We start from the raw sequence: 18,194 nt of genomic DNA on the forward strand, positions 1-18,194 counted from the left end.
GGGCCAATATAAAAGGGCCAACGCTGCTGCGACCTCCGACAACGATATCACGTCGGAGGTGGGAAGAACTCATCGGAGAAGGGTTTCTTTGATCGGAGATGGGTTAAATAATGTAAAAAGAGGGATTCTAATGCATCGGAAGGGGTTCGAAAGCACTTGGAAGGTTGTTATGAAGTGATAAAGGCTTTTATGCATTGGAAGGAGTCCAAATGCATTAGAAGAAGGTTTAAGAAGCAAAACTGAGGGTTCTTACTAAGTTTCAGGAAAACTTAGTAATTCCCAAGCATATTTATGGTTATATTTCAACCAAAGGGAGAGGATATGTATATAAAGGGATTTATAACATATTTAATAGGGGAAGGGGGAGAACTTAGGGATTTACATAACAGAGTTAGAAGTTAGTGTGAAACTGTGGAGAAAGCGCTAAGTATAGCAAACTTAGGCTTTAAAAAGGGGAGAAAAGATTTAAATGGAGCAATCTAGGAGTATTGAGCAGATCCCAATATCCTTTGGGGAAATTAGTGAGTGAATTGGGGGAAAAGGAGGTAGGGGGAGTTAGACATGCCTCGCTTGAGCTGCTCCAAAGGAAAAATGCTTTACCCTTGTGAGCTGAATAGATATAATACTTGAAAACATAAAATGGATCACAATTCATCATTCTGCCACCACAAAACTACCTACCCAGCCTACTTATCTAACTTTTTCACTTCTTTTTGTTTGGGTGCACTTGAATTAGCAAACCCAGCTTTTATTCTTTTCTTTTAACTATTTTCCTATCTAAATCTAGCCTTATATCTTCCAGGGGCTCAGATTGAGCTATTGAGCGCCCTTGCTTCTCTACCTATCTACAAATCTACCAAGATTAAACAGTTTGGACAGATCTTTATTCTCTATCTCTACAACAAGCAATTTAAAGTTCCTAGGGAAGCGAAGATTAAGCTGTTTGGCCTTCCCTTAACTGAGAAATCCTTCAAAAATGGAACTTTTGCAGCATGGAAAAGATGAAAATTTTTGGCACTTCCACTGTCAATCATGAAAAATGACACCTATTGCAATAGGAGGCTAACACCCAGAAGCAAGTTTCATTTGTTCTAAAGAAACTCAGTTACACCTCAAGAACCTTATTACTCCCTCATAAATGTGTTCCCGAGAAATGAAGGTAGGATAACTTCATTTGCTATCAATAAATCCCAAACCTAGATGCTAGAGTATTTTCTCTCAAGAATGAAATAATTGGAAAAAACAAGCAAGTTCCCAGAAGATAACTCTAGTGTGAATCACAATCCTAATAATGCATCATCAGTGAAATCATACCCCACATGTATGGAGAATATGATGAGCTACCTACGACCACTCGATTTACTTTGATTAGAGTATCTAAGGCCATAATAATAATCTATTTTAATTTCTTTCCAAACCTTTAAAGGAAGGTCACTGTCATTGTCATCTTATGAACTTTGATGGTGTTTTAAATATAGTTACATGGTATTTTGTGTTTATCTTATTTTGTTGCAGGTGACTCATGAGGAGCACATGGACGCTAATACCACAATGGGAAACACAACCAAAATGAGCAAACTAATTTTGGACCTCCATTAACATCAATTACCACTGAGAAAGGATTACATTTATCAAATTCACTGCGAATATCTTAACAACAACATAAAAACATCTCCCTTGGAAACAATTCTAAAAAGTCAATTAGGTCAAGAATTTACATCCAATATAAGGAGACACCCGTATTAATATGGTTATTCACTGTGTTGCTTCCCCCACTATTATCAATTAGATGTTACCCATCCTCATATCTAAATAAAAGAAAATGGAGAAATAAAATAAATGAAAAGCACCCCAATGGGGGAAGTAACGAGGGATATAAAAACCTTTAATGGGACTATGAACATCTAGTTGGTAGTAAATTCTTATTATTTCATTGTGGTGATTACATTTTAGACATAGAAACTCATTAATATTGGAAGAATACTTTTATAAATACTTGAGTCATATTTAAGGAGTCAATAATAACCCTAATGACTTCACAACATACCCTATTACCAACTATCTTATATCTGACATTGACTTCATAACACACCCTATTACCAACTATCTTATATCTGACATTTAGTCATTAATTTGATCTTATATCTATCATTTAGTCATTAATTTGATTATTTTCTTATTATTCAGTTATATAATTATATCATATTATGTTTGATCCTAAATCAAATATTTATCAGAGTGAGGAAAAGATACTCCAAACTATACTCACCAGAAACTACAGTAAATAAATGGGAAACCTACATGAATAAAACAAAACTACAATGCAATTTAATTGATCAAAATAAAATAAAACTACAATGCAGTTTAACTCATCAAAATAAAACAAAACTACCTTGCAATTGGATTGAGACTACACTTACTGAGAAATCAGTAGGTGTATGTGTAATCTTTAAAATATCCAAATCGATTTCCCATGTTGTATAATCTATGGGTTTATCAATGAAATTCTCACCATATTCCAAAATCGTCAAAGAATGGATTTACGAGACTAATAAATCATATTGTGTTTCATTGATTTATTGTATCTAGCTTCCTTTTAAGATTCTTATGGGCTCTTCAAATTCTTTTCTCTTGAATAAATAAATATTTGACATTTTCACCATTTATGACAATCAAATTTCCACCCTCCTCTATTCTTATCTCATTACCTTCTTTTTGAATCTTGAACATTGGTTTTGTCCCATCCTCCTTTTTCTCCTTAGATATTAGCACTTCTAGGTTTTCTTAGGCTTCCACCCCCTTATTTTATCATACCCATATTTCCTTATTTTCTCAATACACCTCTTAAAATATTGTGCCATGGAATATCAATCATCTAAAAGGAACTTTCCAATAGTCCAAATGTTGATTGAATATTTATTTTCCCCATTACATGGATATGTCCTTTGGATGGAGTTCCAAATCAACTAATAGTTGAATAAATATCCTATCCACCATGGTTCAATACTCTTATTCAAGGTTTATGTATTCCAATGAAGTCCATTTCCAATAATTTCCAATATATCTCTCATCTAAAGCTCCATCGAGAGACCAAGAAACAACATCCAAACCAGTCATATGAAGAAGGGTCTAGTTTGAGGATTGAACATTGACCTCCAACATTTTAGAAATATCATAATAGACCCCCAAACCAACAAGTTATTAGAATAATTTCAATATCCTTCTTACTTTTGAATTTGAATGAGAGTCATTCTTACATTATAATGTGGAATTTTTGGACATATTCGAGGACATCAAATGAATTATCTTCTAACCACCTTCATAAAGATTCTCATTTAACCAATTTTTTGGTAAGGTGCCTCATGAAAACCTTCTCTATAATAATTTTAATTACCTTCATTCCTACATCTCCTCTAATGGCCAATTTTAATTTATTTCTCGTCCTTTAACAATTCCTCATTTTCTTAACACCTACTGATTTCTCAATATCTCTCATTATCATTTCTCTTTTTGGAAATCTCGACTGTTCGTCTCTTCAAGTAGGTAGCCACACGAAGAACTTTCCCTTGCAATGGAAGGTAGTAGATTCAACGTAGTTGTAACACTGGGGAGGCCTCTTCTAGTAGGTCACGGGAAGAAAGGAATGTACCTTCATGCACCAGTTCCTCAAATGGCACCAAAACTCCCACCACTTTCAGATTTAATGAGACAACCTGGAGAGGGTCGAGTAGGTAGACCTATAGATCTACTCACTAACCATTTCCAGACTCATTTCATTACCATGTAAGCAAATTCCATTCTAGAGCTTTAGTGACTTCGTTCTGCACTTCTTTTTCAGATTTGATGAGAAAAACAGAATATGTCACATAGTACTGCGAATGTTGTAGATGACAATTACTAATAGTGGACGTGGCAGTCCAGATTGACGAACTATTAACAACAAGGATATTTGCATAAAATCATGAACAATGCCAAAGAAATGTCGGAAATTAATGTCAAAAACTTTGCATAAGAGGGATAAAGAAACATGTTTTCTATGGGAAGACTTGGCGAACAAACAATGGAGTTCACTGTCATGACTCGTCAGTATGAAATTATATGTGCAGCAACACAGGTTCATTGTCTTTACGCATTAGAATGTGCAACAACATAGGTTAGAGTCATATTCATTTTCGTCACAGTATTGATGGGCTTAGCCTCTCCGGCACTAGCACTAACATCGCCCCCTATTGCAATAACACCCAAGATGACCCCAGCTCAATTCCCAGTAGTGCCATCACCGCAGATCTTTCGCAGGGCTAGGATTTCTCCACTTAATATCGTATTGGATGCCCAGTAAGCATTGTTTGGGGTGATTCGTAGCAGATGGGGCAATTATGAGAATCGTCGGGTGGTGGGGCGATTCTCAGAATCGCCCCACCACGTTAGTTTTTTAAATTGACAACAAGATTATCCTTTAATTCAATGTGCAGTTCAGAATCCATTTACTAATACCTAATTCCATTTACAAGTTTGACATGGAATTGAATGACTTTTTTTAATGCTCTGAGATTGCGTCTGGATTGGGCTAGGCACTTGTAGGTTCCAGCTTCGAGGTTCGATCTCTTTGGAGGCTCTGAAACTCTGAAAAACCCTCGAAGTTCAATCTTGAATCTCGTCCCAGATCTCAGTTAAAATGGTGGACGTATTCAGCGGCGATGAGACTGCTCCATTCTTCAGCTTCCTTGGGGACGCCGCAGTGGTCGTGTTCTCCTGCATGGGAGCTGCATATGGAACTGTGAAGAGGGGCGTGGGCGTGGACTCCATCGGTGTGATGAGGCCGGAGCTTGTGATGAAATCGATTGTTCCAATCGTCATCACTGGAGTGTTGGGTATTTATGGTTTGATTATTACTGTGATTATCAGCACAGGAATTAACCCCAAGGCAAAGTCCTATTATCTATTTGATGGTTATGCGCATCTGTCATCGGGACTAACTTGCGGGCTCTCGGGTCTTGCTGCGGGAATGGCTATTGGTATTGTTCGTGATGCCGGTGTCAGAGAAAATGCACAGCAACCAAAGCTCTTTGTTCGTATGATCCTCATGTATTGATATTTGCAGAAGCACTTGCACTCTACGGCCTTATAGTTGGTATTATTGCTGGCCAGTCATGAGCAGATTAAAGAAGTTGCAGTTGGTCTTCTGTTTAATTGGTTCATTTGTCAGTTTTTTAGCAAGACTGCTTTCTTCTGCAGTGGAAATGTGATTGTTGTTTCCAGTAGGAGATAATATTTTGCTCAAGATTCATTATTATTCTCTTGGTTTGGAATTTTAGACTTAAGAATTTAGTGATTAATTTGAAAGCTCATTACAGTGTGGAAATTGAACCAGTTAACAAGTGCATGTTACTGCTGGTGTCATTTGGCACGTTATGAATTTGAAATCAAATCGTATGGAATTGAATGACCAAAGATAATACATAACAATCATGGGCCTGTTGTGGGAAAGGGTGACTGAGGTGGATATTTTGTAGTGTGTGCCTTTAAATTTGAGGCAGAAATGGTATCATATCAATAATATTAGGGAAATGCCATGGAATTTTTAAGCATAAAGTTGAGGCAGAAATGGTATCACAGTAATAATATTCGGGAAATGACATGGCAGTATGTGGCCGGCAGTTTGATTGTTTGTGGATATAATTGTTTGTATGTTGTTTTCATATTAATACTGACAATGACGTTCAATGAGAAAAGAGATGAGGTGTGATACATATTACGGTGTGTCCGTTCAGCAAGATAAGACTCCTGCAGATCTTGTACATATTCTTCTCACAATTCACCACTTGTTGTAGGTACTTCTGCCAAGTTTTTCTTTACGGAAACTGCGAATGAATATTAAGCGGAAGTCAATTTAGAAAATCAAGTAATATATCTTTTACATTGAATTAATGGATAATCCTGTCGTCAACTTAAAAAACAAAGTAATATATCTTTTACTGACCGATTTTCCTCACTCTGATAAATATTTGATTTAGTATCAAACATAATATGATATAATTATATAACTGAATAATAAGAAAATAATCAAATTAATGACTAAATGATAGATATAAGATCAAATTACTGACTAAATGTCAGATATAAGATAATTGCTAATAAGGTGTGTTGCGAAGTCATTAGGGTTAGAGTCATATTCATTTTGGTCATGGTATTGATGGGCTTAGCCTCTCTGGCACCAGCACTCACATCGCCCCCTGTTGCAATAACACCAAAGGCGACCCCAGTTCAATTCCCAACAGTGCCATCACCACAGATCTTTCGCAGGGCTACGATTTCTCAGCTTAATATCGTATTGGATGCCCAATAAGCATTGATTGGGGTGATTCGTAGCAGATGGGGCGATTCTCAGAATCACCCCACCACCCGGTGATTCTCAAAATCACCCCATCTGCTACGAATCGCCCCAAAAAATGGTTACTGGGCATCCAATACGATATTAAGTGGATTTCAGAGGGAATTTTGATGTTAATTAATTTTGGGAGGAACAAACAAAATAGTTTTTTAGTAAAAGTTCAGTTTTGATCTGGAGCGAAGAGCAGATCGCTCCAATGCGGGAGGCGTTCAGCCTATTCGACATCGACCATGACGGGTACATTACGGCGGATAAACTGGGAACCGTGATGCGACCTCTGGGGGAGAATCCCACTCAGGCGGAGCTTAAAGAGATCATTAAACGTGAAGAGATCAACGACACCATCGACTTCCCTCGCTTCATGGACGTGATGAAATGGAACTTGAAGGGAGGGAGCTTCCATGTTCAGCTCAGGGATGCCTTTAAAGCCCTCGATAAAGAGGGCACTGACAAGATTTCTGCCAGGGAACTCTGTCATATTCTTACCAGCGTCGGGGAGAAGTTGGAGCCGTCAGAATTCGATGAGTGTATTCGAGAAATTAAGGTCAATTCTGATGGAACATCTGCTACGAGATCGAGTTTTAAACAAAACAATATATTTTGGTTTTACATTTGATTAATAATCAAAGTAGTCAGACCTGGATTTTGGGAGCTTTGTAAAATATTCTTATATGTTATGTTATATAAAAAATAAACATAGGGAAAATTGATACATAAATTATAAATTTTGAAGTAAACAACTTTTGATAGATTGAACATGATGTATGACTTGAGTTTAAAATTTTGAAACTTCTTGATAGATTAAACATAATGGATGACACAACATTTTGATAAATTGATCATAATAGATGACTTTAATTTGAGCAATTATGTTCTGATGAGATAAAATAGTTTATATTTTTCATTTGCAAATCTGTAATTTGCAATTTGCAATTCTTCATTGATTGCATAAAATAGTTTGCATTTTCCATTTGTAAATCTTTAAATAATCACAAATGGATTCCCTGCTCTCTTTGGCTAAGCAAATTGTTATAAACCAAATCAAGTCCAAACGTACGCAAGCAATGTTTAGTAAATATAGGCAACCAAGTGCTTCAAGACTTGAGATATAGGGTGAGGGTCTTTCGACTATTTTAGTTAATGACTTGAAGTTGGAATGTGATCAGGCTATGTCAGTTAGGGTTTGTTAGGCTGAGTCAACAACTCACTTAATTCATTTTGTTTAGAGTTTGTTAGGCTCATTTTGTTTGAATGCATGAGGTTAAAATAATCATTTTTGGGAGATTTGGGATCGTTTTGACTAGATTGGTGTTAATAAATAAAAATTTCAATAATTTCTAATAAATTGATATGGTTTAATTCCACACATCATTATTAAATTGATAAATAGACAAATCACTTGGCGGAAATAAAAAAGTTTTTCGAAGAAGCTTATCTTTTATCTCTTTTGCATAGATAAGATTTGTTTTCGCTAATAATTCTGTTGAGATGAATTGATTACAAGGGAAACAAGTGTGTAAGCAAGTCTTAATCATATAAATTAATTTCACATGTAGACTTGAACATATATAATTTTGATTTTTTTTAATAAATATAAAATTAATTGTGTTTGGATGAATTATAGTGGTTTTTTCTTCACTTGATTAACATTGGTAGTGGATGATATGTAGTGAGTTCTTTTTATATATTACAATTCACCATTATTAAATTAGTTGAGTTTGTTTTATTAATTTTGAAAATTGGTATAAAATTGATATAAAATGTTTTAAAGTGATTTCATGTTTGTGTACATATTGAATTTTGATAAAAATGAATGTTGAGTAAAATGATAAATACATTCTATTTTATAAAAGTGACATGGGCGTTGAGGAGGTGACATGGGCGTTGAGTATGTGCTTGCATTACCATCTTTTCTTAAATGGTATTTGAAATAGTTATTCAAGAAAATTTCTAAACATTTCAGCCTTTCATCCAGCAAAGAATTAATGCTCTTCAATTTCTTCCAGATGCCATGCAAGAAATTGGGTTGAGGAAAGGGGACTTTAGTGAATCACGTGTGGCAAAAAAGGTAAAGGAACCCTAGCCACCATTACATGGAATGTTTGGAAAGACATACATTGGGAGATTCACAGACATCAAAGACCCATTAGAAGAGGAAAATGAGCAAAAGGAAACAGAAAATATTATGGAATAAGATAATGATGAAACTCTAGAGGACGAAGAGTTTGGATTACGTGACATTGTTGATTAAATTTAAGTTATGCTTGGAAATCAAGCTTTGCAATGTTTTGACTTTGACATTTTATGAGAAGAATAAACACTCAATTAGGGTTGTTATACGTTCAATATTTGTAATATGTGATTTTTGCATTGATTTTTAAGTTAATCATTATTTTTTGAAAAAAAAAAGTCATTATTATTATTTTTTTGACATGAAATTCATAAAGAAAGCTATTATTTAACCATTTTTAGTTAAAATTATCGTATAAAAATTGTGATTTTGACATGTCAATTCTAGCAAAAAATTATCAAAATGTGTAGTTTTTTAGTTATATTTATGTTAAAAATGGTTATTTTTATGTCCATTGTTAAAAAATATTGTTTTTTAGAAACAATTATTTCCTGTGGAGTGAAAAATTAATTAAGGATGTATAAATATGTAGAATATCAAAAATTCTAAATATCGACCTCCTAATTTAAAAATGCAAAACAATAAAAACCTTACTAAAAAAAAGTTAAAATTAAAACAAAAAACAAGAAAATGTGAAGAAAACAACCACTTCAAAAATGATCAAATTTACAAAATAATTATTTACATTTTATACATTAGAAAATTTAAAGCCAAAAAATAGTTCTTTTAAAAAAAGGGCGTGATGCAGAATACTCACTTTTTTAAATCAGCATGAATATCACTACCATTCAAAAACGTAATGTACATAAAAAAAATTAAAGTGCCAAAAACTATGCTCTAAAAAAACATGTGCGTTCTGCAACACCCCTTTTCAAAATCAGGTCACTTTTTTGTTATCTCTACGAAACGGGTAACAGTATCAGTTCCCGTTTCAAAGTTTACATAGATTAAATTTTTAGACTGGATGCTGCTTGTACACAACAATACATATGAAGGCCTCGTTTCATCAAATTTTCATACTGGACTCATCAGAAACTTTGAAACTTAAACTGCATCAACGAACATTCAGTTAATCTGAACAATCATATCATTGTCACCGGACCACTGTGTTGAACCCAGAAACCTACATCATCATTCAGAACTAGCTATAACCTCAGAAATCATGCATCATAATGTATACACTTCTTTACTGAACCCAACCTATGTGTATACGGTACTTCCTTTAATAAAACCTACGTATACCTTCAAAACTATTAAAACAAAAACTTCTGATTCAAGTCTGTACCAATCAAAAATATACTGAGCATCTACTGTCAATTTACAAAGCTTTACATAGGAAATAGCAAAGGTCACCCTTCTCACTTATACAATCAATCAATTATATACCAAATTCCTTATGCATTTAGTTTTACATTTAGATCTAAGAAGACTTCATTGGCAGACAACAGTAAAACAACAGAACTGATCAGATAGATCAGTTAGATTTGAAGCAAAGGCTTTTCTTTTGTATACGCTACTTCGAAGAGTAGAACCTATGTGTACACACGCTTTTACCAAGATGAACCAGCATATAGATCCGCAAATATTAACTCATAACGTCATTGCTATTCTGAACTTCAGACAAACTCAGATCATGACATTTAAAGAATAAAACATGTGTACATAATCAGATCTAGCCCAACCAATATCAGATCATTCAATGATATGTCATTTCAAGTCTCATGATCCTGATCAAACATTGAATACAAGGTGCACAAAATATTTTATATCAAATCACAAACATAGCCCCTGCAACATAAAATATACTTCAGATAGAAGTATTCCTTAGAATACCATTCACTTGCACACCTTGGCCTGATGATCTTCTCCTCCTTATATAGTTTTAGGCCTTTCTCAATACCTCGGACCAAAACTGCTTAGGACCAATACCTTCGACGAAATACCTCGGACCAATACCTCAGACCAAATACCTCAGACCAAATACCTTGGACCAATACCTTGGACTAACACCTTGATATTCCAATCTACACGCTCTTTTCCTCTTATGGGAGTGCGTGTATATGTATACTCTCTTTTTGTTCTGTGGACCAGCGTGTATATGTTGTTTTGACTAAGTGGACCTGCATATACTTCTTAAACTTCTTTACATCAACCTTTTCCTTTACCTTCTTTATTCTAATCAATAGACCTTAGTTCTATCTTCATGTTCTTCTATACCACTGCCATGTTACCTCTGAATATCCTTGTTGTACTGTGAGTTTCTTTTATCAAAACTGAATTGACCTGTGGGTGAGTTTCCATCAAGGAAAACAGTTGTATCATAATGCCAACAATGAAGTCTTATTCACCTTCTTCCAAGGCCTACCAACCCCTAATCCAAATTTCTATGTTGTAGCCATTGTGGACAACCACCTTGGCCAAATCCAACCATCCTAAAGTGTTGGACAAAGCCTTGGGTAGTGTGCACCTACCCTACACCCTATTTCACCTTCATACATCTTCCGAGCACTTCATTTCACCTTGCCTACCTTCTTATGGCCTTTAGCTAACTCCCTGTATAAATCCAAGACACCCTATAGTAAACCAAGACATCTTGTAGCAGTTCTTGTAGAAGCTACAAGATCTCCTGTAGCAACCTGTTTTGAGAAGAAATGATAGTCTGAACATAGGGTAGGCCCTCCACTTGACTTCCATACCTCTCAGTGTTATTCTAGACCAACTCTTCCATTCCTTTTCCCCTGCAAAGATCAGATTATTTAACTTAGCATTTACATTTCTAAATAAAAAATCAAAAGACTCTATTTCTGCAATTTCAACATGAGATAGTTAGTGCATGCATATATAAATCATAGAGTGGTAGAATAACTTTCCATGTCCAGTTAGTCCAAATAAGTAGATGATAAAATGCAAGGTTAGATTAGTTCTCTTTTGCACGTAGATTAATACATTTCCTAGCTAGATGATTTCATGGCATGTCATAGAACTTTCCCTTCAGTAAGTTTCATTTCCTAAATACGCAAGCATTTAATTTCTTGATTAGTTGTACATTCATTGTTAGTAGTTAGGCTCCTTCTAGTTGATATAAGACTGGTTTAAAAACCCCAGTGGTCTATCGCCCCAATTGAAAAGAGACAAGAGTAGATTGGTGCATCTACTGTGGATATAGCATTGTCACCTCCAAGATTATATGAAACCCCCGGTTGATAAAGTAAAGTTGGTAGCCCTAGGAGTTGCAACATCCTTGCTACAATATTGAGGCTCGTCACCTGTTAGGACACTTGTGGTGTAGACAATGTAACAAAAAAGTTGCAAATTATGGCCATGATTTTGGAGGACCAAAAGCTCCTCAGTGAGGAGGAATGACTGAGGTGGTTCTAGACACACTAATAATTCAAGAGTGGCTATGGGAAAGCTCAAACATTAAAGTCCTCAGATTGAACTAAAATGAGGACCATATCATATCTCTCGTCGCCCTGATTCCAATGGTTTGAACAACACTCAAACCTGAGTTCATATGTTCAAGTTATAGCTGGTTAAAGTTTTGGTCAAACTTGGCCAAATGGAAGGCTTAAGGAGGCAACAAATTGACAAAGACCTGATGCACAAAATCTGGCCACTGGAATCAACGAATTTATCAAATACTTAAAAATACAGGTGATCTTTATTTTTGAAAAATTTAAAAATGGTCATATTGTTATATAAAACAAAAAAATATAATAATAGGGGTGGCGGGCTTCCACCCCTGCCACCCCCGCGTTGCAATGTTGCATTCATACTAAAGTGGGGTTAGTTGGCCACCCCTGGAAGACCCGCCCCAACCTTTGACGATAGCATATATATAATGAAACATCCAAAGGGTCAGGGTACGTGTCGCAGAACGCACCCAAAATACAATGCATGGCCATTGTCGGGGCTGGCGAGGCTCAAACCTGCTCGACCAACTTGGGTCGACCCCCATCAGGCGACCCCAAAACCATATTATATTGAAATTTAAAATGACGGTTCCAATAAAATCTAATGACGCTCCATATATATACCATGGATGCCGACAATTTTAACAAACGACGGACTAAAATAATATATGCCAAAACTGTTATATGTTATGTGTGGTGCGGCGGGGTTTGAACCCTCAACTTCCCCCATGCTAAACACACTTTGCCACTGTTGGGTCAACGACCCATGCCTTGGCAAGTATGTCTGAAAAACTATATAAATGCTTGATTTGCCATGCGACCGGGGGGGAGGGTAGTGGAGGATGACAGAACCATGAGAGAATCAGGGGTGGAACCATGAGTAAGGAATATTCCAAGATGCTCAAAATATTCCCTTAGAGGGCCACATTTGCCAGTGTCAGAATTTGACAACTTCATAGTCATTTTTTCACATTTTCTTGCCAGCAGTCCAATTGTGTATTATATTTCCCCATATGAGAAACAAACGTTCAGGTGTCTAGCAGCAAGGAATCTTTGCAGAATTGTGTGGAATCTAAAATATTTTCTTAGAGGATATTTTTTTACCAAGGAAGAATGGTGCTAACTTTATAGTCATGTTTCAAAGAATCTTGTAGGGAGCATAGTGGTGTGCTCATAATCTCCATCCGAGTAGCAAATTTTTCGACCATCTTCAAGAAGGAATCTTTGGGAGAATCTTCAAGATTCATGAGGATCCATAGTTTGACGGTGTCAGAAAGGGGCAAGGTTTATACTCGTTTGACACGATTTTGCACCACAAATTGAGACCGATCCACCATGCATGAATGATCAAGTGAAGGATTCACTTGAGGATATTTTGGACTATTTTGCAGCTCCTGAGGGAACATACATCAGATGTTTCAAATGTCATACAACCCCTCATCTTATGCTGCAATATGTGACCCACAAAGTGGTCATGCAAGAAGTTGCAAATTAGTTGGACAAGGGACTATAAGGAATTCTCCATATGAGGAAGAAAACCCCTTGGCCTATCCTTTCATTGCGAATCAGATTGTATGATTTAGAAAGTCACAAGGAAACAACAACCGAGATAAAAGATTTGGATTTCCTACACTTCACCACCAAATATTTCCATGCATATGATCCCAGGAAGATTGTTAGGAAGCATTGTCAAGGGATCAGTCATAACATGGGGTATTCATCCTTTTCCAAAGACGAAGTGTTACACAAAAATATCATCATCATGATTATTTGCAGTCAGTATGAGTCCATCATCACTTATATTGTCCTCCTAAGCAAGTCTAAGACCTCAGCTCTTTAAGTCAAGCTTTAAAAATGAGAGAAAGACATTGAAAATCATCAAAGCTCTGGTTCCGCACTTTCTCCTACTGTCACCTGCGGGCCCGCACCCTTTGTTCGTGTCAACTGCGTACCTCCACGCTCTGTCTGTAAAGGGGTGGGTGCGTACCCCTGTGAAAGTCAAAAGGCACAAAGTTTATCTTAAAAAACTCACTTTGTGTTAATTCTAGAGGTTTCTAGAAGGAATTTTGACGTGGATTGTTCGCTCTGAGGTGGTTCATGCATCCCAAAAGAGAAGGAGCTAATCCCTTGACTAAAGGAGCTATCCCTTTGAAGGAGGAACTAGTAACTTCCCTCCATTGCACTATAAATACAGGCATTGGGGTGAGGACTAGAGAGGTTAGAAGTTGAACATTTTGAGGGTACATGCTGGTGAAATTAAGACTCTTTGGTTGAGGTTGAGAGGAGAGATCACATACCTCTTGGTTCCATTGGAGAGTGAGTGAAACTTGTCAAAGTAGAGGAGACATCTTGTTGGACCCTGGGAGGAGCTTGTATAGTGTCAAGGTAAAGGTTGTAAATTTCTTCTCCTTTGAATTAATACAATCAAACTCATTTTTCTCAAAAAGTATCTTATGTTATTTGTTTCATGGACTCCTTGACTTTCATGTTAAATATGTTTTATGCAATTGGTTTTTCAGGTGCTATTTAATTTGTTTGCCTTGTTTGTGTTTGCAGATTCGCGAAAAGGAGCTCATTTGGATCAAAGGAGCGAGGACATCCACAAACTTGCGTTGGACCTAAGGTAGACCCCAAAAACACTTGTTTGCCATTGTTTTTAAAAGAATATTTAGAGAAAGATAGTGTCTGGTTGGTTTGCCTGTCATTAGGTCTTCTTTAGATTCTAGGAAGGTCTATCTTGTCCGCAAGATTGACTCATTCCGTGTGACAAAATGGCGACTCCGCTGGGGACTTGATTGTTTTCCTTATTTATACTTTGACCTAAGAAACTGTGTTTTTCATTTCTGTTTTTGACTTGATGATTGTGGGATTGGGTAGCTTTACTTGATTTTGAATTAGTTTTTATTTTTCATAGTTTTGGGAGAGGTACGCACCCTTTGAGTTAAGCACGGTGCGTACCTATACGCACTTTTGCTTTGTGCACAGAGCGTGAACACACCTGTGTAAACAGGCTGCCTGCGTACCCTGTCAAAAGTTTGAGAAATTTTAAAATTTTCTCTTTTTTATCAGTTTAGAATTTGTTTATAAGTTTTAGCCACTGCCCAGGCCTGCTTGTTCCCTGTCAAAAACTTTCCTTGGTTTAATTTCATTAGTGTTAGGTTTTTAGGTGAAATTCCTAGGAGTTTTGCTTGTTGGGTTTGTTTTTCGTATTTGGTTGTGTAGTGGCTTTGAGCTTAGAAGCTGTAGGGACCTCAGATCACATTGGTGTCTACCAGCCTTCTTATGAGTCTGACCATTTATGAAATCTCCCCTTGTTGAGGAATCCGCTTTGAGTTTTCTCATTTCAAAATTTCGAAAAGCTTGTATTGAAAAGTTTGGATTTTCATTTTAAAAAAAGGAAAACGAAAGATCTGGTTGTTTTTTGACTGATTGTGATTCTGCATAAATTAGTCCTTAACTCACACTTTGCTAAGTAAAACATCCTCAAAAAGACACTTTGTAAGCTTTGACTTCAAATAGGTTTTTTATAGTTTGTAGATCTCAAAGTTAGTCATTTTCATAGTTTTTAATGTTTTATGAAAAATAGTTTTGAGTGTTTTTTGCAAAAATATAAAAAATCTCTCTTTTGAAAAAAAAAGGTTTGTTTTTGTAGTGATTGAAGTGCTTTGAAAAGAAAAGGGAAATTTTTGTGAAATAACTAGTCGTCTCATTTTGAGTGCTTTGGAAAGGAAAAGCTCTTCTTTAAATTTGTTTAATTGAGAAAGATTTGTGTTTATAAAGTATTTGCATTCTCAAACTCTTTTTTAGTTTAGAAATTTATCGAAGAGAAAAGATAGTTTATATCATCTTAGGTGCATCTTTTTAGTGATTTCGAGTCGAGTCTTTACACCACGAGTTTCATCTCCGCCACCTCTTGACTTAAACAACAACCACTAAAATTAACGCTTAAAGTAAAATTCACCTAGTCACATTTTTATTTATAGGGCTCTGATACACCAATTTAGCTTAGGCTAGTTTCTTGGAGTAGGAGAGTAATTAACTCTCCAAGACAAGTAAAACAAACAAGTAGCTAAATCTTGTGGTAGGAAGAAATCCAATTGTTGCATTTATGCTCTGGGAAAGCTCCTCTTAAAGGAGAAGCACGAGATCGTGTCTGAACCAGTGTGGGAATCAATCCTTCCTCATTGGGAATGATGCCAGATATTCACGTATTAAAAACGGTAAACCTCGTATTAACCATTGTCGAGGAGCCTGGGGTCACTTGTTGGTAAACCTTGGATTATGTCAAGGAGCTTTCAAGGGGATTGAGCTTGCTACTCTGCCCTTGCGTGCGTATCAGATCGTAGACTATTCCCCCAAGTGTATTTGTCTCAGTTGGTAGCCTTAGTGACCATATTATTTAGGATTCTTCCTGAGGTGACAGTGGTGAGAAGATCCCACTGTACCTGGAGCGGACGTCGGCTAGACTCACTGGATTTTTTGGGGGGTTCACTTCACTCGAGACGTTTAAGTGGAGGAAATTGGTCCAGTCTATTCATTAAGTAGGTTGCCGGGGTAACTATTCCAACCGCCTTTTCTGTACTGGATTCTGCGACGTTGGACTTCATCACCAACTAGTGTTTTTGGTCCGAAAAGTTACTGTTTGTGTGTGTTTGATCTCTAGATTCTTTAGGCGTGTGATTCAAATTTTTTTGGTTCTTTAGAGGCTTTAGGTGGTTTTCATTGAGATTTTACTTTATTTGCGTGTGAAGTAGTTAAAATTTTTTAGCTGTGGCTGAATTACCAAGACAGTCCCGTAGACTTCGGGGCCAGTCTCCTGAGGAAGTAATCGTGGTTGATTTACTGAGGAAGTCCCGTAGACTTCGGGGCCAACCTCCTGAAGGAGTCCCGAGCCAGCTTGAAGGCTTGAAAGTCCTCGTAACTCCTAGTGGCAGTAAAGTTGGGTCACCTGAAGAAGGAGAGTCTTCATTGGTTGTACATCCCGATTACCAAACTCTAGTAACAGGATATAATCATGAGTCTATTTTAATTTCCAAACTTTCTGGTAGATTTTCATCTGCCAGTGATATAGGTGAAGAACCTGAGATATCTGAACCTGTTACTCCAACATCGGGGTTTTTCTCTCCAACTTTTAGTGGTCCTGATTCACCTAGGGTAGAAAGAGTAATCACCGAAAATCTTCCTTCTGGTTTGATAGCTATTTAAGAACTTGCTCCGGAAGAAGAAGTAGGCATCCCTATCCCTGAAAATCAACCTGTTATTGATCTAAGGGAGCGTGAATCCATTTTTTACAGTTCACCAAGGAGCACTACTTGGTATCTTTCTTTAACTAATTATTTGGAAAACCCAGGGTTAAGTTTTTCTCCACCTCGTGCTCCTTATCATCCTAGAGGTTTTTATACTCCTGTAAATATGTCTGGTCAGTTGTCCATGTTTACTCAATCGCCTGAATCCTTTTTGTACGACGGTCCTTCTGTTCCCTCTGGGTATCAGTCACTTTCTAGTACTTTTGCGGGAGCATCTCCTCAACCCATTGAACATGGGTTATTAACTGGAAACAATGGTAATAAACTGTTGAGCGTAGAAGACATTCTCATGATGTCAGGTTCTATTCCCAATTCTCAACATCAAGGTGGCCAGTTACCACCTAGGGGGCAGCCTCAATTGACGCCTCGGGGGCAACCTCAAGGTACACAAATCGTGTCTCGGGGGAAAACTCAAGGACAGTATGTGCCCATGGTGCAGTACGTTCCTCAAGGTCAACCCCAACCTCAATATGTACCCCAAGGTCAACCTCAGTATCAATTTATACCTCAAGGTAAACCCCAGTATCAGTATGTGCCTCAAGGATATCAACCCCAAGGTCAATACTCGAACCAAGGTTTCCAACCACCCCAAGGTCAATCTTATTACTAAAGAACAAGAAAGGTACCTTTTAATTATCAATACTACCCTCAACCTGGTTATGGTCCCCCATATCCTCAACCTGTAATGGGTCCGTACCCCGGAGTAAATTTAGTGTGGGATCCATTGCAAACTCAACAGGTATTGCAGCCTAATGTACAGTTGTCATCTTAAACTAGACAACCCTTAGTTTCTGGTTCACCCCAGCAACCAGTCCAGTCTAACATTCAAACTTCTGTACCTTCGGTAGTTTCTTAGTCTGGGCCTACTGCGCCTCGTACTCCATCTCAAACGACTGCTGCAACTACCGCAACATCTGTTCAATCTACCCCACCTACTTCTGGAGTATCGACAG

General features: G+C 36.9%; 1 protein-coding gene and 1 pseudogene across 1 annotated transcript; both read left to right on the forward strand.

The window, feature by feature from the left end:
• Nucleotides 1-4,675: 4,675 nt before the first annotated feature.
• LOC149230974 (V-type proton ATPase subunit c2 pseudogene) lies at nucleotides 4,676-5,154 on the forward strand (annotated as a pseudogene).
• A 569-nt stretch (nucleotides 5,155-5,723) lies between these two features.
• Nucleotides 5,724-7,007, forward strand: LOC149230975 (putative calcium-binding protein CML7). Its single transcript, XM_089381495.1, has 2 exons — nucleotides 5,724-5,740; nucleotides 6,569-7,007. The coding sequence occupies exons 1-2, from the start codon at nucleotides 5,724-5,726 to the stop codon at nucleotides 7,005-7,007; spliced, it is 456 nt and encodes a 151-aa protein (XP_089237621.1).
• Nucleotides 7,008-18,194: the final 11,187 nt, after the last annotated feature.

Source organism: Pinus tabuliformis, chromosome J (genome assembly GCF_031772625.1).
Source record: "Pinus tabuliformis cultivar Carrire ecotype Pingquan chromosome J, CPIR1, whole genome shotgun sequence".
Classification (NCBI taxonomy): Eukaryota; Viridiplantae; Streptophyta; class Pinopsida; order Pinales; family Pinaceae; genus Pinus; species Pinus tabuliformis.